The sequence below is a fragment of the Cydia splendana genome, chromosome Z, assembly GCF_910591565.1.
Source record: "Cydia splendana chromosome Z, ilCydSple1.2, whole genome shotgun sequence".
NCBI classification, from domain to species: Eukaryota; Metazoa; Arthropoda; class Insecta; order Lepidoptera; family Tortricidae; genus Cydia; species Cydia splendana.
The window spans coordinates 41232586-41255288 of record NC_085987.1 but is presented as its reverse complement, the minus strand read 5'-3'; the positions used below and the strand labels follow the sequence as shown (position 1 = coordinate 41255288).

Below are 22703 nucleotides of genomic sequence, written 5' to 3'. Positions count from 1 at the left end.
TAAACCTTTTTGTAAATGTTGACTTAGAATCCAAGACCTTTAACAAAATGGTTGTCATGATAGTCGTTGTCTGGATGTTCTTGGGTGCAGATTTTTAAAACGAGAACTATTTAAAAAAAAAATATCGGATGCGGATTTCAAAACTTGTTTCCGAAATTGTCGGAGATGCAGATTTCAAAAATAATGTCCGTTTTGGAATCCAAGATGGTGGTCTTGCAATTTTTCGTAAAAATCGTTATGATATTCATTCCGTACTTTTTAGTATTTGATCTTATAGCGGTAACAGAAATACATAATTTGTGAAAATTTCAACTGTCTAGCTATTACGGTTCATGAGATACAGCCTGGTGACAGACAGACGGACAGATGGACAGACGGACAGTTGAGTCTTAGTAATAGGGTCCCGTTTTTACCCTTTGAGTACGGAACCCTAAAAAAATGTTCGTTTCGGATCCAAGATGGCGGCCACGCACTTTTTTGTAAAAGTCGTCATGGTACTCATTTCCGAATTTTTTGGGGGTGCAACTTTCAAAAATAATGTCCGTTTTGGAGTCCAAGATGGCGGTCATGCACTTTTTCATTTAAGTCGTGTTGATACTCTTTACAAATACATATTTAGGGGATGCAGCTTTTAAAAACAATGTCCGTTTTGGAATCCAAGATACGCAATTTTTCGTAAAAAATCATCATGATCAGACAAAAGTTCTAGTAGCAAAAACGATTGTTTGAGTCTATATAAGAGTATGAGTTTTTTTAGTATTCCGTTATGTTCCTATTAATATTATCTAACATTTTATTACAAAACATTTCGCGTTGTTTTACAATATACCCGTTTTTTATTGGTTGTCCAAAAGACCAAAAATTGGTTTTCCATAATAGGACAGATTGTCCCCTTGCAACAGCGCACCATAAAACTTTGTATCATGAAAAAGTACTGTTGCGGAATTGATATTAATACACATGATCATTTTTAGGGTTCCGTAGCCAAATGGCAAAAAACGGAACCCTTATAGATTCGTCATGTCTGTCTGTCGGTCCGTTCCCTGTCACAGCCACTTTTTTCCGAAACTATAAGAACTATACTGTTGAACCTTGCTACGTAGATGTATTCTGTGAACCGCATTAAGATTTTCACACAAAAATAGAAAAAAAAAACAATATTTTTTGGGGGTCCCCATACTTAGAACTGAAACTCAAGAATTTTTTTTCCATCAAACCCATACGTGTGGGGTATATATGGATAGGTCTTCAATAATGATATTGAGGTTTCTAATATATTTTTTTTCTAAACTGAATAGTTTGCGCGAGAGACACTTCCAAAGTGGTAAAATGTGCCCCCCCCAACCCTGTAACTTCTAAAATAAGGGAATGATAAAACTAAAAAAAATATATGATGTACATTGCCATGCAAACTTCCAGCGAAAATTGGTTTGAACGAGATCTAGTAAGTAGTTTTTTTTTAATACGTCATAAATCGTAACACGCAATTTTATTATGTTATTTGCTGCTACGGAACCCTTCATGGGCGAGGTCCGACTCGCACTTAGCCGCTTTTTATGGATAAGTATCATCAATAAAACATACAGATTTGTTGTTTGCATGTAACGGCTTATGAATTTCTTGCGTTTATATTTTGTCCCTTGAATTATATTCGCCATGCAGGCCACTGGACAACCATAAATTAGTTATAAAATCTAAATATAGATAACGTAGCAAGATACTTGACGACAAGTTCAAATTTCTGATAAGCAGATAGGCCTACCCATTTTGATAAGGGGCTGTCCATAAATTACGTCATCGATTTTTGACGATTTTGGACCCCCCCCCCTATAATCATCCAAAAATCATGCATCAAATGACCCCATTTCCTCCTACTTCATGCTACCGTCATCCGATGTCCAGACCCCCCCCCCTAATTTGAAATGACGTAATTTATGAATAGCCCCTAACACGAAACTCGCGGCGTCAGTCTGTCGAGTGCTGTTAGAGAGTGATGGTGGCTTTATTATAAGTCCATTGAATCACTGGCACAAATACATAAATACTTAACATATTACAATAAATTGTACTGTACCAGATACTATTTTACATATCGACGCTTATCATGAATAGTGGTATAAAACAAAATGAAATGCCGTTCGATTTTAAATCTTGCTAGTAAAAGATAGAATATTAAATGCAATAGCATTTCACTTTGAGTTGTGCCACTATTCATGATAAGCAACGATATATTTTACCGTAAGGGTGAAATAAACACAAAAAATCTTTAGTATTTATTATACGCCTTAAAGTCACAGATAAGTCCCTCAGACAACTAGTCACTTGGACAACGGAAGTGGTACTCCATAGGACATTTTGGTTGTCCCTTGGACAAAAACGATGTGATAAGATTTTTTATAGGGTCTGAAACAAATTCAATAAAGTATCAGATAGCACTAACGTACATATATTGTTAGTGCTTTCTGATATTTTATTAAATTTGTGTCATTTAGTACCCTCTTTAAGATTTATTATTAATATTTCCATTGGACAACCAGATATGTCTATGGGACAACTTAGTTGTCCCTAAATTAAAAAACACATATCTTTATTTTTTTCGTTTTAGATTCGAGCGCAGTTCATATTTTTTGTAGATACAATAACACAATATGAAACAAAGTAGCAGGAGCAATTTTCTTTCATTACTGTAACTATTCCGCGTTTAGATAAAAAGTTCCGATTATGTAAAATAAGAGTTGTCCTGGGGACTATTTTTTATAAAGATAAAAAATTATACTGCATTGTTTAATTAATGTAAGTAAAATAATTGATAAACAATAATTGATGTCTAATTTGACTAAAAATACTTTTGGATAGTGGTCCAGGGGACAGGGTAGATTTTGGCTGGTGAATTTTTTTCGTCAAATTCACTAAATTCTTAAAGAAACAGCTCTGCTTTATACATAATCATAAACAAGAGAAAATTATCTTTCTAATAAAATATATAAATATGGACAATAAGAAAAAAAAATACATAATTTCATCATGTGGACATTTAAAAGTTGATTCACCCATAAATATGGACAATAACAAAAAAATTCAGAATTTCATCATGTGGACATTTAAAAGTTGATTCACCCATCCGCAAAAATTCGGAAATGAGTACCATGACGACTTTTACGAAAATTGCATAGCCGCCATCTTGGTTCCAAAACGAACATTGCTTTTAGAGTCTGCATCCCAAAAAAAATTAAAAACATATATTATCACGACTTGTATGAAAAAGTACAAGACCGCCATCTTAGATTCCTTAACGGACATTATTTTTGAAATCTGGATCCCCAACAATTTCGGAAATGAGATAAATGACTTTTATGAATAAGTGCATACGGCAGGTACAAAATTTGCAATAGGTAGATTGCGTGGCAGTGGATTGCGATTTCCAATATGGCAGATATTGGATTCCAAAATGGACATCAATTTTGAAATCTGCACCCTCAAAATTTTCGTAAACGACATTTACGAGTATTTACAGAAAAATCCATGAGCCGATATATCGCAAATGTTTGTAATATACCGGGTGTTTCGTATACCAGGAGCAATATTGAAATTAAACTGTAGGCTTTACTCCTCAAACTGATTGACATTTGTTCAGGAACTTAAAAATAACTTATCTTTTGGTTTTTATTACACTTCAGTTTATTCTAAGATGCAATATATTGCAAATTTTGTTATTTTTAAGGCATGACAAGCAATGTCAAACACTCTGATAGTGATGCCAGCGTATATTGAATATATTATTTAATTTGTATGAAAAAAGAGAAAATCTATAGTTTTCATATTTTTTAAAAGTAGTTAGTCAAAAGTTATATCGTTTGAGGAGTACAATATATGGTCTAATTATTTGCTCGTGTCGTGTTACAGGAAACACCCAGTACATTAAAATAAACGCATATTAATCGGCCGGTCAAGAATGTCATGATCATACGAACGGTATCCAAACAACGAAAATATACCCCTCCCTTTTATTCACACACTCACAGCATCGTAACGCGTCGGAACGTGTGCCGCTGCCGCGTCACGCACAAAGCCCGGGTTATATAGACTACCACATATAGACCTCGCATTGTTTACTTGCATACATATACTCTTTCATGTGACATGCCATGTTGAGGAAGAAAGAGACGCATTTAGCACAACCTTACAAAAACCTCGAAGTGAATTGTCGAAATTAAATATGTATATTATGTATTAAGGTGACAGTCCATTTCCAACGACAGCTGCATTACTGTTTATTTTACTATGGAAATTGACAATAATATCAACGCGTTCAGTACTAGTAGTGCAGCTGCAGTCAGAAATGGAATGTTACCATTAGCCTGCTAACCGCACTACACTGTTGTGCCCTACATCAACCTATGTTTGCCCCATGATTTAGATTATTATTGATTTTTTCATTACTTAAATACAATAACCGAATTATGCAACTGCGTAGTCAGGCGATATAGTTTAAGGAGTACCAATATATAATATGTATAAAACCTGAATCGCTTCATATGCTCTATCTAACAGGTACGTTATCTGTTCTACGCATGTCCGCGAAAAAGTGGCGGCGTTTTTAAAATAGCAGTCTCTAATTTATTTGTTATTTATTTTAATTTCTCACAAAGCACTTGTTTTATTTCCAATATTTTTTTGGTAAAGTGTGTTAAATAAACGGACGATTGTAGAAATATTTTGATCTGGAGTGTACGTTTAAGTAAACTAGTTTTTTACCCAACATAAAACAAAAAATACGCCATAATAAATAGATCTCATTGTATCCCGTTGGTGATAGTTTCCATATAAGTAAAAATTTATATTTTGACCTAATCATCAAATTTTCGAGTTGTGTAGGATTTTCTAAGTTACACTTATATCGATTGTTTGAAAAAAAACTATAGATTGAGCTTATTTTACACAGCTCACAGGAAATTCTTGGGATTTCTTTGTTCTTAATCATGAACTAACTAAAGAAATGTAATTTATACATCCTCCCGACTGTACGACTTTGTCGGTATAGCGTTCTAGACATTGACCCTAGGGTCATTAATTTCCTGAAGGGCTCAATTAGGGCACTCCGGATAATCGTACCGTGGGCATCTGTAAACCCTAAATATTGATTAGAAAAAGCTTTCAGAACTGTAGGAATTGATGCAAGGAAAAATTTTTCTTCCCCCGCCTACAGGCTGTATCTCATGAACCGTGATAGCTAGGCATTTGAAATTTTCACAGATGATGTATTTCTGTTGCCGCTATAACAACAAATATTAAAAAGTACGGAACCCTCGATGGGCTAGTCCGACTCGCACTTGTCCGGTTTTTTATAATTAGTGCAAATCGCCACACTGTGATTGTTACAGCCAAAACTGTTACAAAAAATTACGTACGTATGTAAGTAGGTACGTGTGACTACTTAAAAACACAAATTAAAATATTATATAAAAATAATTTGATTGGTTCCCAAGGTTGCGTAACATTCGACTATAAAACTGTTTAAATGGATTATTAACTATACAAATTCTAGAAGTATACATTAAGTTGCGTTAATCTCATTGTACACTAAGTACCTATTGAAGTAAGACGCGCTCGGTTCTCAAGTGTAAGTTTTGCTTGTTAGCTAGTTTCCAGTGCCGAGATCGTATGGCTACAGGTTCATACAAGAGTTACAAGACCGACTTCATGTTTACTTGCGTCATAAATATGTAACGTGATATCAGTTTCAGTTGGATATGTAAAGTTGGGACATATATGCGAATGTTATGTTGTGAATAGCAAATGAGGTATATAGTCAATACTGAAAGTCCTCTGTACAACATGTTTATATTTACCTGTTTTTACAAAAAAGGCATGTTATTGAGTACATCATGCTTGACGTATGTATACAAATACAACTATACGTACTTTGGTACGTGTTTATACGCCAATTTGACGTTTGTGATGTCCATCTAGTACTTTTCTATGAACTATTGTCATCTTGGCAAGGCCCTCTGTACTTTTGTAGTGTGGGTAGTAATTACTTACTCATGACATTTTTATTAACACCATATATTCATCAGTCAATCAATGATATCTTGCCAAATGCCAATATTTATTACGTAATTAATACTATTTTTACAAATTTATTACGTTTGTGACGGCTCCGATGACGATACGATGGTGTAATGAGTCATTGATTTTCGACTATACAATTTTTTTAACTATAGGTAAGTACTAATTGTATTTTACTCAGTTATTGCTAATTTATGTTTTAATATTATTTCTTTGTTTTGTCAAGTCATTGTACTGATAAAAGTAGGTATATAATTTTATTTATCAGTATACTCTATCTACCGTTGACAATGTTATTTTAAGAATTAATTAAGAAAAATGACAAGTGCTCAACCCGAAATTCACATACTACTTGTATCCAAACGCGATTGGAAAATTTTCAGTGGCACATCAGCTACATCTCGGAAATGAACATTCTATCTACGCTAGCAGAGGTCTCGGGCAAAATATAGTATAAATGCAGGGTACCTTCTACGTATGCAGAGAATGGTTTTTCTTTATAATAATGGACTGTTATATTAAATAAAAAAATAAGCTCCGTTTGACTGAGCATTTGTGCTGTGTTTATTAATGATAGCCTTGTTGCGCCACATTGTGTAACGAATACAACAACATATATTCCACAAACAATTACTCAGATCCGAAATAAGCTTCGCGCTCTACGTGATCCAATCCAAAAGTATTGTATGTTATGAATTATTACATTTATAAAGCAAACAAAGTATCGTGATTGCTGCAAACATTTAAGTTAATTCAGGCGCATAGCTTGTGCTATCTACTTAAATGCAATTAAGTAGCACAAAAAGTCAAGCGTGCCTTCGCTTTAGCACAGAATAAATAATAGTACTAGGTACAGAAGACTCACTCTCTAACGAAACGCGTCTGTTACGATCAGGACAGATATGGCCGCTAGGTGGCGACAGCGCCACGCGCGGCTTATGGCTAGCTACCAAAATTGGTGTGGAACGGATGTACTTTTAGCTACCTGAAGCAAAGCGACGAAATCGCGGAGTGAGCCACGCCTGGCGAACACTACAACAAATTGGTACAGTTGTATAAAAATAACGTTGTCGTTTCGACGTGACAACGTCGTTATACCGTAAAACAGGCGTATTGAATTTAATGGCATTACATTGCATTTACTTTATCAAGAATCCCAACGCGATTACATTTGAGACCTCACCGCCGTTATGTACCTGGTAAGATATGCCTACATATCTCACAAAGCGAGAATTATTTTCTATTTTATTCATAAAATAACAAAAATGTGTTTACCGCTATAGTCCATTGAGGTAGAAGGATTGGTCTGTCGTTATAATAACACTTATAACTGTTGTGGCTAACAACCACTGCCAAATGCTTGACATACCGACACTGCACTGATTCGCTTATCTTAATATAATGAACGAGTTTTAATGTTAAAAGATGAATGCAAAGCTGCTTCAAGTCCGGTGTTAAGCCTTTTATTTTTTGCAGTTTTAGTACAATGTTAACTTCCATTTCGTGTTTATTTAATGAGTAATTTACAATATTAATTTTATTTTTCTATAAGTAGTCTTATTCAGTAATTCTTTGGAAAGGGTGCATTACATTTGTTATACTTAATTACATTTCATATATGATAGTTTGATATATCGTTATTTTGAATAACGTAATAAATGACATATTACCGTAATACCTAATTAACGGTATACATTGTATACATTATGTTATTGTTGGTAATTATACCAATAGGTCATATGACCATTAGGTCATAAGATATATTTACCCTTCGTCTAATGTACATTTTCATAATTTTTACATACTCAAAAGCATATTATTTGTTATAACAAGTGACATCACATAATTATTTGTGTGGCATATTAGTTTCATGACATAAATGAGTTAGGTTGGAACTGCGACTCCACACAAACGAATAACTACCTAGCAAAAGGAGGGTTAGGTTAGGTTAGAACTTTGACCCTCCGTAGAATAAAATAACTAGATAGCAAAAAAAGTGGTTTAGGTTAGATTTGAACTACGGCCCCCGCAAAATTGAAAACCGTGAAAAAATTGGTTAGGTTAAGTTAGAACTGCGACCTCCCTAGAATAAAATAGCTAGCAAAAGAAGTAGGCCTGCGTACTAGTTATAAAAAGTATGCAAATACTTTACGTTATCATTAAATGAAATATGTCAAAAAATGTTATACAATATATGTATTTATACTTGATAAAATTGTATTAAGTAATACGTTATACAAAAATATTATGTAACAAATGTCATTATAAAATATGTCTATATACTATTTAAATTATATACTATATCAATTTAAAAATTATATTGCAATAGGCATTATATCAATGACAGTTTACATGAAATCACAATATAACAGATGAAACGTATAATAAAAATTACATTTTATCATATAATAATATATCAAATGGCGTTACAACAAATGTATGATAGTTTTTATATAATTATATTAAGCATTACATACCCCTTTGGAAAATTATGTTATATACATAATTATTATTTATTTATCATATATACCTAGGTATAATTAAAACATATATTCTAAAGCAACAAGAGGGAGAGAGAGTCAGGCAAAGGGCTTTTACAGAGTCTAGTGGGATGTATCCTGTACTTTTTGCATTCAGTTTGTCCCTGCAACTTTCTCTCTATGGTATGTTTTGTATGGTACCTATGGTTTGCCGCTACCGCATTAATCTCTAATGTTCAAAATTTTTGGACAGGAACTTCATGGGCGGGTTAGTTCACGGATCGCCGGATTCTCGTTTCGCCGGATTCCTGTTTCGCCGGATTTACTTTAGGACGTCACTATCCGAGTGTATTATACTTATATAAGAGAATTCGACGAAATAAGAATCCGGCGAAACAAGAATCCGGCGAATCGAGAACGGATCTAACCCATGGGCGAAATATGGAACGACAATAAATGTAATCATTTTATTGAGAGCCTGTTGTGTCCCACTGCTGGGCAAAGGCCCCGTTTTTTCCATTCTTCCCGGTTTTGAGCAGTCTTCGGCCATTCTTTTTTTTTTTTTTTTTTTTTTTTAAATCATTACACTACGAAATGTACCTAATCATTACATTACGAGAATCTGTATCTATTAAACTTACTTATTTATGACACACTTGTACGTGACATCATTCAGGGCTGTGAAATCGCGTCTAAATTAGTTCATCGCTCAAACGTGTCCATAAAAGAGCAGAATTATAGTAGATACATATAACAGAAAAGAAGTAGCGTACGTGTATCTCCGGCCTTCTCCGAGTGAGCTAAGAAGGTATATGTACTTACATAGTTGAATTGTAGAATTTGTAGAACACTTTTTTGTGCGCCTGATATGTGAGAGCTCGTTTTGAATCTTTTGAACGTAAACATTAAGGTCAAAGAAAAAAGGACTCGTTTTACTTTGGTAGAATTATACGAATGAGATCAGTCAAGCATGACGCATGTCCGCGCGTTTATTTCAGGCGAAATGCAGGAGCTTCGTGAGTTATGCACGTCAGCAATGCAGCGCCGAGGCTATTATTGGCCTAACGATGATATGTGGACATATTTACGCCCGTGGAAGCAGTTCCAGATATTTCAACGATAAATGCGCACCCACGCCCGACTGGATCCTATAAGTGCCGATATAAAAACGCGGCGATAAAAAAAAAACATAGAAAAATCTTGAAACTCAAAGGACGGTAAATAATAAACATTTTCCTTTGCAACGTTGTCTCACAAAGCTGCCACAGCGTATCACGGTTACCTAAGCGTAATTTTCTTGCGGTACAATTTCAAGGTGGAATAAAACAGGGTCCCTGTATTTGGTAGTTCAAAACTTTTCACTACCTTTAATGAAAACGTGGCGTATTTTCTGGTAAACGCCCAACTCGCTTGATCAAACTTCCCATTTCGGGAAACTGGAATATCCGAGTTAGATTAAAACTTTTCAAAGGCCGAGGTGAAGTTACAAAGCACTTGTATAAAGCCGCCCAAACTCTGGTTAGTTACGAGTTTATGAATTTTATTTCCTTGAGACGTTTATTATGAGTTATGACTTATTATAGGCGGATGTTAATTATTATAATATTTCCTTTTGGACAGATGAAGGTTTGACTCTTCAAGGAAGATAATTAGGACTAAAGTTAGCCTCAATTAGTTAATTTACAGGGTAGCCAAATAACAGGTAGGTATACACTTTAGTTTTTGTAATTTTATTCTATGAAATATAAAAATTATTAAGTATTTCTTGTTAAATATAGTATGTAGGGCCGGCAATTAAATATTGAAAATAATGTCAGACAAATGTCCACCTCTAGCAGCATGGCAGATGTGAACACTTTTCATCGCGTTTCATAACTGTGTCTAGAATATTTTGTTTTAATCGCTGAAGGTTCATTGGCCTGTTAGCATAGACACGTCCCTTTAGATAGCCCCACAGAAAAGTCAGGAGCTGTTAAATCAGGCGATCTTGGGGGCCAAACAATGTCACAGTTTCTCGAAATTAATCGACCGGGAAACGTTCTATTTAATGTTTTTTCTATTGTGGCTCGTGCCGCGTGACACGTGGCCTCGTCTTGTAAACGCTCCATAACAAATTTGCCATATCTACACAAAAAAAAATTCATGCAACAACTGTCATAATATGTGCCGCCATAACAAAATGACGGCCGAAAAAACCACCCTGTATGTTTTATCCCTTTCTTACTACCGTAAAACGGGGTCAACAGAAATCGCGGGGTGAATAGAGAAATTTTGAACTTTTTCTTTCAAGGTGTTATAAAAACGTATATCTCTAAAATTAGATTTTTTGGAATGCGTATATAGTAGAGTAGACTATTAATTCTCTACATTGATACCAAAATAACTTAATCAAACTGCCTAAAAGTTATATTTTTTTGACTCTTTAGTAAGGTCTCGCCGAGGTAAGAAATGAAGCCTATCTGAACTTTGTTCTAGCGGTAAATGTTTTGACATTAACTAAGTAAAAGTTAGCTAACCTGGTAATATAGTATCTGTAGTACCTAAATAATAAATAATATCTAGTGATATTTTCTCTATAAAGAAGCATTTTTTTTGCAAAAAACTAATAACAAGCAATTTTACGTGATAAAAGGCTCAGTGGACACGCATATGGGGTGAATAGTTACGCCATAGGGGGTGGTTAGATACAACAAAGGGGTGTAAAGACACGCCTTGGGGGTTAAAAGACACGAAAAAATAATTTTGTGTGAAATAGCTGTTTAACAGCTGTTTAATACCATTTGCCAATAGAGTATCAGCATAATAATGACCAAATTCGATGCTTATGACAACTAAAACTTAATATTTCTAATCACCCCTTTCTTGATTCTATCGACCCCGTTTTAAGGATATGGAGAAAACAGGTAGTTTTCTTTGATTTTCTCTGAATTGGGTAGGTAAAAATTTATTTCACAAATGCAAAATTGAAAAACTAACCAAGACTCAAAATGATATCAAATTTTTTACTTTTATCATTTGGATTATTGGCGAAAATTGTCATTGAAGTTGAAAATCGTGTCTTTTCACCCCGTTTTACGGTAATACATAAGTCAAAATATAATATTAAGACAAACGAATTTTAGATAATTGTGGCTTGTAGCGCGTTTAACTAGAATAAGGGGGTTAGCCTTGAAATAAAATTAATGAATAATTTCTCTACAACCATATCACTTCCTAACAACTATGGTGTAAAATGTGTATCTATTTATATTATCTGTTTTCTTATACATTAATAAAACCGGCGAAGTGCACTAGCACCACGCATAATGGAGTTCTGTAGGTAACTGGTCTCCACATCTTTGCACTTATGTGGATCTATTTAATAAATAATACATTACGATACAAGTGCTAAAAGTAGGAAATTTGTAAAGAGTGGCGATAAATTAATTCGATACGAGTTGAGAATTACCTATTCGCACGTGTATCATACACCGTTATACAGTACATATGGCCCTTTAATTATTCGACGTAGGAACGTTAAGTGCTAATTACCGCACTAGAGTTAGACCAAGCTAAGTTGGCAGCGATTTTGATAGCCCATCAGACTGTGCAAGGGTTATTTAAACGTCATAATTTAATACAAGTTTGGCTATCAAAATCGCTGCCTACTTAGCTTGGTCTAACTCTATTGCGGTAAAGTAGCACCATATGTACTGTCAAAGAGTTTTGGAAATGGCATTTATTTTTTATTTATTTATTTAAATATGAAACAAACGGTCATACAAAAAATATTGTTACAGTTTCTTCTCTTAATCTAAACCTATAGTTTCCATTTTTATTAAACATATATTTATATAGAAGCACGAAAAAGTACCTATCTTGGCTTAAGTTCAGCTGATTAGTAAGAGGTTACACTGAGTTTGCGAAGCTAGAAATTAAGTATACATAAAACTCAATGAAGTACTTGTTCTACGTTTTCAACAACTATTGAATAAGTATCGACATACATGACATGACATATATTAATACTTAAAATTTTGACAAATCGCGTTAATTTACACACTACTAGTCCTGAATTTTTTTTTTTATTGAGCTTATGGTACAGTGAAATATGTCTAAATTTTTTACAATATTATTATCATTATAGAGTGCACATGCTCGCTTAATAAACATATTTTTAGAATAGTTAGTTCTACTACGTGGGATGGAGAATAAATGTTTGAATCTATGACGACATCGGCGTTCTTTATTACCTGGGACTCTTATACATATGTCTTTTAACAGGCTAGGGGCATCATATGCACCGACTAAATACTGAGGCAGCCGTCTTTAACCGGCGGTGTGAAAATGTAGGTATATGTAGATGATGATGTAGATGTAGAGCCATCTAGTATATTAATTGGCGCATATATTAATCATGGATCGATGACTGCCTGGTATAACTAAGTATTTCTATTGATAACTTAAAAAATAGTAAGGGTAAGTAATTAACATTTACTAGAGGTAAGTATGTTATTACTATTTTATTTATTTATTTGGATTTATTGTCATACTAAAAATATACAGTTAAAAAGGCGGACTTAAAGCCACATCAGCCACATGGCATTCCCTACCAGTCATCCCTTAGGCAAACAGAAAAGCATAGTGGGTGGCGGTATGTAAAGAACGTACGGTAATATAAAGAGACAATAATTATGTTCATAACATAAAAAATGAATCGATGATATTATTTTCTCTATTGCATCTACAGTGACATGATGCATATAATGGACATACTCCTACCAACATAAGTAACATAACTAATTTTGTGCGTAGCTACAACATTTTGTGTGTTCCATGTTTGACGTCGAATGTATATTTATTGTCTTAGCTGAGTGTAAATAACACTTGGTATATTAATTTAATCTATTCTTGAAAACTAGTTCATGAATCTGGTTTTAGTACGCAGCTGTCACTGGCCGTATCCAAGCGGGTAATTAAAATCTGCGTGCGCATGAATGCCAAGCGGTAATTAACATACAGCTACCATTGTTAACGAGAAGAGTAATCGAAACTCTTACTTTTTAACACCGAGTGTGGGATAAACGTAAGCCGATCGACAGCAACTCGAGAGCGCCGAAGGCTCGCAGGGGGCAGGAGCGGTGCGTGGGATTCGCGATTACGGGATCTCGAAGGCATGCGAAAGTTGCGAGATGCAAGATGTGGAGGGCGAGGGAGGAGAGAGTGCTGGATCTCGGGGCGCGGTGGTGGCAGTGGGGCGCGCGGGAGCGCTAGTCTCAAAATAACCCGGCGTATTTCGGTCGCGCCGCCCCCCGCGCCGGCTCAGCGGCGCCCGCGCACCGCTCGACGGCTCCGCACTATCCGCTAACTATTCGCAATCGACCGACGTCTTGGATGTTGGACTTGGGTTATAATGACTTGACTTCTGCTAAATGAACCCGTGGACAAGTATAAGTTTATTGCAGTGGCGTATTTATTTGACGGGCGAGCCCCGACGGTTAATCGAGGACTAGTCGAGTGAGAGTTTAGTGCGTGTGCTGCTGTGGCGGCGTGATGGAGAAGTCGAGGTGGTCGGAGCAGCGCTCCGAACAGCGCTCCGAGCAGCGCATGCAGCACTCGGAGCGGCACGAGCAAAGCGTGCAATCCGTGCAGCAGGAGGAACGCGTGCAGCGCACCGAGCATCACTATACGCGCCAGATGCTCACCCAGCAACGAGGTCAGTCCCAGCAGCCGGCCTGCATCAGCCTCATCCACTAAAATATCTCATTTGTAATTAGAGCTTTGCATTGCGAAATGTTTGTCCTAACATCTTCATACATAAGTGTGTAGAGTGATCGTCGCCGCCGACCCGCGCGGCGATCGGCCAGCGAGTGTCTTTGGTTTCCTGGTGCGTAACTTTATTTGTGCATAGCGCTTTCCTCGCGGATGGCGCGGCTATTCTGGGGCGCGTGGGCGCGAGCCGCGCCGCCGCCGGGACACAGGAATGCGCTCCCAAGGCGCGACCACACTTTTCACACTTGTTTTTCTTGTTACATCGACTTCTCACTGTTGCCGTCGATGTGACATGCACTGACATCGATGCGAATTGCAATGTAAACATGAAGGATGGCGAGTGAACTGAGCCTGAATAGGACCGCGGTTGCGATGCTGATGCAACCCCAATCCAACTTTTATGCAATATTTAAATCTCAAGCGGCCGGCTGGTGTTATTGGGGCGTCAGTTCACTCGTCTCACCATTAAGGCTGCAGTGCGAAATCACGTTGAGAACTTGTTTACTTATAAGGTGTAAAGTCGACTCCATATATGGCTTCAGAACAACTATGTTACCTTTCAAGGATCAATTTTTCATAATATGGTAGCATTAAAAATCGAGAAACTGGGTCAAATGAAAGCGTAAGACACGAGTTGATATCACGTACGGTTTTTTGTGCGTTCATTCATCAAGTTCATATTACCGACAGGCAGTGCGTGCCGCAGATACGATATACGCATTCTAATGGCTGATGGATCCGACGCAATCTAACGCAGCATCATGAATATGCAGCTTCTCTAGTTTTTATCACGTTATAAATAAATGAAAATATGAAATCAAGCAATGTAACACTGATTGCGTGCTTCACGTACCACGGCAGCGACCTAAAAAGCACAACATAAACAGTGACGCGGCCCGGCGGAGAAAACGTTTTTGCCATGGAGGAATGCACGAAGTTGAGCGATTATCGTTTGACAAATGCCCGTTAAACCTCGTCCATTGCCGGGATGCATCGCCGCACAAACGTTAGGAATTTTCAATCATCATTATTAGGTATCATCGAGATTTGAGGAACGCCAGTCATGTTCAACAAATTTCATAATTAAGTAAACGAGCCAATGACAATGCAAAGAATGCTTATTATACTCGATTCAAGCTAGTTAGTAGCGACGATCTCACTTAATTCTTTGTACGGACTACGGACGCAACAATTCGTAATTTAGCCGCATACTTAATAGCGGCATAGAAAATTCAGATAGATTGATTTCTTTTGAAGTTTAAACCCGATGGTTATCGTAACATGATTATGAGTACAGTTATGTGAAACTGTATCGAAATGGATCTTGTTTGTTCCGTTGAGTAGTACTCATGTAGTTAGAGCAGTTGTTCAAATGAAGCCTGGTTTGCGTTTATTATGTAAAACTATACACGTTATCCAGCGAATAGCTCGCGTGACTCATCCCAGGTGAAAACAATATCAGACGTTGTATAATAACCCGGTGAGCCTAATTAATTATCCACCATAGTTGTTAACATTGCTTTTTATCATCGAATTCTTCAGATTATTTCATGATTTGTAACGGTTCTGAAAAATAAACCACAAATAGAGGTTTCGCAGTTTCTTAGTTTACTTCTAGTCTACGTTGTTTTATGATTTTAGAATGTATACCTACAAGAAATGACTGATTTCTATTCACTGAACGACCTATCCATATAAGGTCTGAAAATTTTTGTTTTCTAAACAATAACGTAGGTAATCATACACAGGAAAAATGAGATGAAGCGATAATGTATAAATGTTTGTATCTCAATAAGGAATAAACAAGGAAAAGCTCACGGCAAAAAGTACTAATAAAGCTCAAAATTCTGTGCACCCGCTTTTCTTTAGATAATTTTGAACGCTACGTTCGCTTAGTTACTGCTGCTAGTGAGTGCACAACTGCACAGCACAAAGAAGTTCACCGGCTGCCACCATCAGGCCATTGAATTGACTAGGCGTGGCGGTTTTTGCGTTCGATCACTTAATTATAGGTTTTCTATTCCTCGATCGACTGAGAACTTCGGGATAATGGCGCTATTACACTATTGAGCGAAAAACGACTAAGTGAAGCAGGTTGTTTTCACTATTTCTTCGCGCGAAATAGAAACGTTAGACAACTATAAACGACCTCATTCACCTGTCATAATAGTTTGTCTTATTACGATTTACTGACTCCCAAACGCGAGTTTGTGTGATTGGTTCCGGACTTTTGTTTTATTGTTAGAAACTACGTCGTTCAACATCGGCTTGGAAATTTCTATAACTCAAACTATTTTCCTTATTTTCTGATTTATAATTGACCCTCTACGAGTATGTAATCAGGTCTTGGCAATAAGATTCCAAACTGCAACGCGAGTTTAATTAGATTCCACCTAAATATAAATTCAATGAAACTAAAGAGGTATTTGCCTACTGGTGTGGTGATGTAATTACACCACATGCATTTTTAAAAGGGAACGATTTTTGAAATATTTCGTCTATTTCTTCAATTGATTTAAATTCTGTATAAAAACATCATTTAGGTTAAACATACGGGTTTTAACTTTACATCTAACTTTAGCTCGGTATAGCTCAGTGGATTTCACTAATTGCAAAACGGAATTTGATTGCCTACTGGAGAGAGTATAACGTACCTTCTTTGGTTGTTTGGTGCCTAATTTAAATAATAGCATTAGACGCTATAAGATCTTAAGAACTTAATCTTTGGTCATTATAGTTAGTTGGTAACTGCAGTATGATTATACGAATTCGGGCACGCACAAGAGTGGGTAGTTAAGTGAACAGTAGTTAGGCATAGGTACGCATAATTATGGCGAGTTGACCGAATTTCAGTTGGCAACAATTAAACAGTTGCGGCTGGCATGGGCACGGTTCCGTGTGCCGCGTAGCTAGCTCATCACAACAGGAGTAACTGTACAGCGCGTCTGGGCGCAGTACACAGCTGAGGCTTAGGAATTTAATAAGCTGGAATAAATGATTACTGACTTTAGCTTGCGCGCGTATACATAACACACTAAACATGACCCAATCAATAAGCTGGAATAAATGATTACTGACTTTAGCTTGCGCGTGTATAAGACACTTAAACATGGCCCAATCAATAAGCTGGAATAAATGATTACAGACTTTAGCTTGCGCGTGTATACATAAGACACTAAACATGACCCAATTAATAAGCTCGAATAAATGATTACTGACTTTAGCTTGCGACTGTATTAGACACTAAACATGACCCAATTAATAAGCTGGAATAAATGATTACTGACTTTAGCTTCCGCGTGTATTAGACACTAAACATGACCCAATCAATAGGCAATATATGCGGAATCACATACTGTGTTTTGATACTTAAATACTAGAGCCCTTTACAAAATTTAAAGTTACAATTTAGTTACATTCATGTTGTTTTACCAAATAAACTGTAAATAATGTGCTAGAAATTACTGTTTATTTAGTTTTTATGAGAAATTATATATCTATAAATTATGGACGTAACCACCACATAACATGAACCTGGTTAACTGAAAATCTCATTTGTTTGGGATATTTTTCACCCCGGCGACTTCACACACCCAAATTTTTCATTTGCAAGTGCGTGTGCACTTGCAAATCCCGGCTTTAAGCGTACAAAGTTTAAATTTTATAGGTCTAATTTGAAAGTAACTTTAATTCTCCAAATAGATATTAACATAAGTACGTATGCGTCGCAAACTAAATTGTAACCCGATTAATTAAAAATGCGCTTAATTATTTCAAGTATAAGAAAGTACCGTTGCAATACTGTTCGCGGTGGCGCACTGTGGCGTGCGCGCGCGCGTGCCTTATCTCGCAATACAACCTAATCTCGTTGCGACTCGATTAGCGCGCATGCACCGCATACGAGCCACTTTAAACATCGCCAATTAAACCGAGCCTTCGATACTTACCATGTTTGGTTCAAATTCTGATTGAAAAACAAAAACAACCTTTAGGTATATATTTGCAAAAATTAGAGACACTGCAAATATTTAAACTCGCCACAAGTGGTTTTGTACGAAACTTGAAAATTCGCATTAATTGTGCTAGGTCTACTAATAGTAACGACCTAAACCTAAAATATGTCTTAGGTACTTACCTATTTGAATGGGAAACGACCAGTCTTGACATAATTTAAGACTATTTAATTAAATAAAGTTAGACATACCTACTCGTGTTGTCAATATATAACTTCCGTGCTTTTAAAGAACTTAGTGCCTACACTTTCTCACAAAGCACTTTCAAATTATACTTATAAATTATAAACAGATTATAACGAATATTGAGTATTCATTAATCGATAAACTATACATTCATGATTGCATACAAGATGAAAGCTCAAGTCGCTGCTTTCTGAACAAAACGCCTTTGAATAGAATATAAAAGACTTTCGGAATTATTAGAAAGTATTTACTAAATTATTATTGTTGGATAAAATGCGAACATGGAACCAGCCCGTCACTAACTAACGATTACATTGATTTATGAATCTTACCTTAACAACCAGCGTCTTAATTAAAGGCAATAAAGCAGTAGCAATTACCTATTATAAACTTAGATAAGCTTAATAAGAATGTTTACTATATTTTTTAGTTTAAAAAATTGCTCTATAACACTATACCTATACGTTCTAATCGCTGATGAATTAAACAATCTCGAAATATCCTAAATTTAATTTCAGTGAGGTAAACATAGACATATGTACCTAGTTAAATATTAAACGTACTATTATCTAAAATACACATAAAATACCTATTCACAATAATGCCCAAACATTGCAAACTTTCTGAACCTGGCAATGCATGCATACAGTAGGAATATTTTGTTGCATAGGCAAGCGTTTCTTATACGCACTTAAACAAACTTCGTGACATGCAATAAAACGTAGTTAATCGAGCTTTGTACGCTCGAACAATAATGAAAGCGGTTGCAGAAGTAACATTAAAAGAATACTTTTACCGGACTCGCTTTTCTTTAAATTTATAATCTGATTGTACAGTTAAACATGCACGAATTGTCGGCCACTTTCGCCGCTCCCAGCGCGGTAAGCTAAACTCTGTGGGATATCTGATGCCCGACGCGACAACAAATCTACGATGCACTTAATACACAAGCCCATACTTTCAACGTTTTGCCATACTTTGCGAGGATTATGTGTGGATAGATCACAGTTATCAACTTTTACTAAATGACCAATCCCGAAACTTGAAACATTTTGGCTGTTTCAAACAACTCAGCATGTCAGTTTTATACGAAAGCATTTTTTTTACTTGATTTAGTTATATGTTACAATTTGCCATAAAACTACTATGTAAACAACATTACAACTCGTACGATGTCGTGTTCTAATTTGGCACATGACGACGAAAATTAATTAAACTTTTAGAAAAGTATCATGATCCCATAGAAACGTGCGGTTAGTTTTTTAACATCGAAACAAAACAGAGAGAGAGTTAGGAAAGGTCATAAAATTTATTGATCCTTAATATCATGCAACATCTATTTGGATTTATTTTAGAGTTCTTACTAATATTCTTTACACCTTTATTTAATTCTAGAAATATATAATATAGGGACCAAATTTAAAACAGATCTCATTTATAGGAGTAACTTTGCTATAACTGGACGGGGCCCTGTGTTTCACGTGTGTGTGTTGTTGTGTGTTTATAGAATATTGCCAAAACGAAGTTTGAGTTTACAAATTTGCGCTGTAATGCAAACAGAAACCGCAGTTTGTTTACGGAACAGCTCCAACACAACGTATACTACTTACAATTTAAGCGATATCAATATCAAACGTTCAAGTTAATAAACAAGACCAAGTGAGAGTAGTTCGAAAAACTCGCGCGCCTAGATGTTGATGTCAACTTTAGCCAGTCTTCTTCGAGATCACGAGGACAACGCCATCCTCGAAACGTCGGAGGTAAATTTAAAAATTAATTTTACGCGATTAAGTCCCGTCGTTGTGAATAATAATGAGTAAAAATTGTGAAAGTTTAAATCAGTGATATCAATATATGTAATAGTTTTGCTCGGAACAGGGGCAGCCCAACTGAGACTAAACAGTCAGCATCAATAGTAGCGGATTCTACAACAAGCCAAAAGTATCTGCTATTATTAGTTTTACAAAATCAGACACCTATAGGTACCTATTATCTATATATCGCGAGGTAGGTACTCGTATCCGCCACTCTCTCATTATTATGTATATTGTACATATATAGAGACAGTTTTTTGCAAAGTCGTCGCCCAACGTGCTTGAAACATTTTTACCTGAATTATAACACACGCTATTATTATAGCACGATAGATATAAGAAACTGAATTAGTTTGTTTTAAAACAGAAGATTAAATGCAACTATCGACTTAATTTCAATGCATCAAACCTCAACGCATGATTCACGCATATGGTAACTCAGCGGGGGACGCACGAACATATGTGCAGACAAACAAACGACTGCTCGGCAAGGGGTCTCGCAGAAGTGGTCATGTAAAATAAAAACATGACTACTGACACCGATATACATTTACACGTGTTTAAGAATAATATAAACAGTAAGTACCTACTCACTTGTACTAATTTGAAACTGTCATCTTTGACATTCATTAAGAAGAGTTGCAAGGCTTGCCAGTCGTGTTAATTTTCGATACCTATATAGATACCTTCGTTGCGAGAGGAAATAATCAACAGATACACTAGTAGAGAATGTTACTTTCGCTTTTAGAATTTAAAGAAATAGAATAGAAATATTTTTATACGTAAAAACACAATCAACACAATTTTAACATTTATAAGAAAAATGTACAAAGAAATGGCATCTCAGCATACATAACTTAAAAAGGAAAAAAGTAAAGCCCAATCAAAGTAATCCATTTCGCGAAGCTCCGGCAATATTTGTGAACTAACAAGAAACGAGCCTGCACAGAGTTAGGTAACCTCGCGGTTTCAATTTGATCCAATAGTTATAAATCTTAACCAATATTGTGCAGTATCAAGGCAAGTTTCCATCCGATAAACCTCAACAGTCGGCCAGCCTCGCCAAGTTCTGCGTAGAGCTGGTAATAGGAACTCAAGTCTCTTGAGTCTGAATTTGTAGTTCTCGACTCGAGTTCTACGGTTCTATAATTTAAAAAATTCTCCGAGTGTTTTGAGTCACAATAGTTATTTGTACAACAAGAGATCAAAGTTTGATATTTCTTCGAGTGCTTATTTTGAGTCCCGTGCAAGCGAAAGATTCTATAATAGATTCACGAGCGCAGCGAGTGAATCTAATTTAGAATCTTGAGCGTAGTAAGGGATTCAAAAGCGCACGAGATGTAAATAACTTTGATCTCGTGTAGTACACAAAATTTTTCACCCTAAGCAGTGAGAACATACCTAGAGGGACAGAGATAATAGAACCCAAGTATATCGAACTTGTATTAGACCCCGCATGTTGAAATGACATTTGACTATAAAGGTCACTTGAATGTCATTTTGTCTCACTCAGTGAGCAAAATCGCATTTTGCTCACTGAGTGAGACACACACAGTGAGCAAAATGCCATTTTGCTCACTGAGTGAGACAAAATGACTCAGTGAGCAAAATCGCATTTTGCTCACTGTTTTTAAGAAGCAAAGTACCCTTGTTCGAGCTGCTGAGGTGAAAATATAATTAAACTCATTTTCACCTCAGCAGCTCGAACAAGGGTACTTTGCTTCTTAAAAACAGTGAGCAAAATGCGATTTTGCTTTATATTTTAATATTTATTATTATTTCCATATTATTTTAATAAAATGTATTATTACGTTTTGTTTTTTGTTGGATTGCGGTAATTAAGCTTAATTGTTTGTATATCTTAAGAAAACATGAGTGCAGGTATTAAGTGATGAAGAAGGATTACATTTTTCAAGTTGTCTAATAGGTATGTTCTCACTGCTCAGGTGAAAAATTTTGTGTACTACACGAGATCAAAGTTATTTACATCTCGTGCGTTTTTGAGTCTCTTACTACACTCAAGATTCGAAATTAGATTAAATTAGATATTATAGAATCTTTCGCTTGCACGGGACTCAAAATAAGCACTCGAAGAAATATCAAACTTTGGTCTCTTGTTGTATAAATGACTATTTTCTTATATGTATTTTAGAAGCGTAAATATCTAATTTGTAAGCGTGTTAATTGTGTACAGCGTTGGTGGCTTAGCGGTAAGAGCGTGCGTCTTTCAATCCGGAGGTCGCGGGTTCAAACCCCAGCTCGTACCAATGAATTTTTCGGAACTTATGTACCTACGAAATATCATTTGATATTTACCAGTCGCTTTTCGGGGTAATTAAATCCTAATTTATAAAAGCAGGAGTATTATAACAGTGATTATCTACTACTCA

General features: G+C 35.9%; 2 protein-coding genes across 11 annotated transcripts in view; one reads left to right on the top strand and one right to left on the bottom strand.

Moving 5' to 3' along the window:
- LOC134804104 (uncharacterized) overlaps positions 1-22703 on the bottom strand; it is a 450088-nt gene that overhangs the window by 131211 nt on the left and 296174 nt on the right. The window lies entirely within an intron of this gene.
- LOC134804031 (titin) overlaps positions 13743-22703 on the top strand; it is a 151530-nt gene continuing 142569 nt past the window's right edge. For 4 of the 10 annotated variants that reach the window (XM_063776893.1, XM_063776892.1, XM_063776891.1 and 1 more), the window contains exon 1: positions 13745-14244. In XM_063776893.1, coding sequence (XP_063632963.1) covers positions 14082-14244 — 163 coding nt within the window. In that variant the 5' untranslated portion in view covers positions 13745-14081. Of the gene's footprint in view, positions 14245-22703 lie in introns of all 10 variants that reach the window. The other 6 variants (XM_063776890.1, XM_063776887.1, XM_063776886.1 and 3 more) reach the window with 5 other exon arrangements.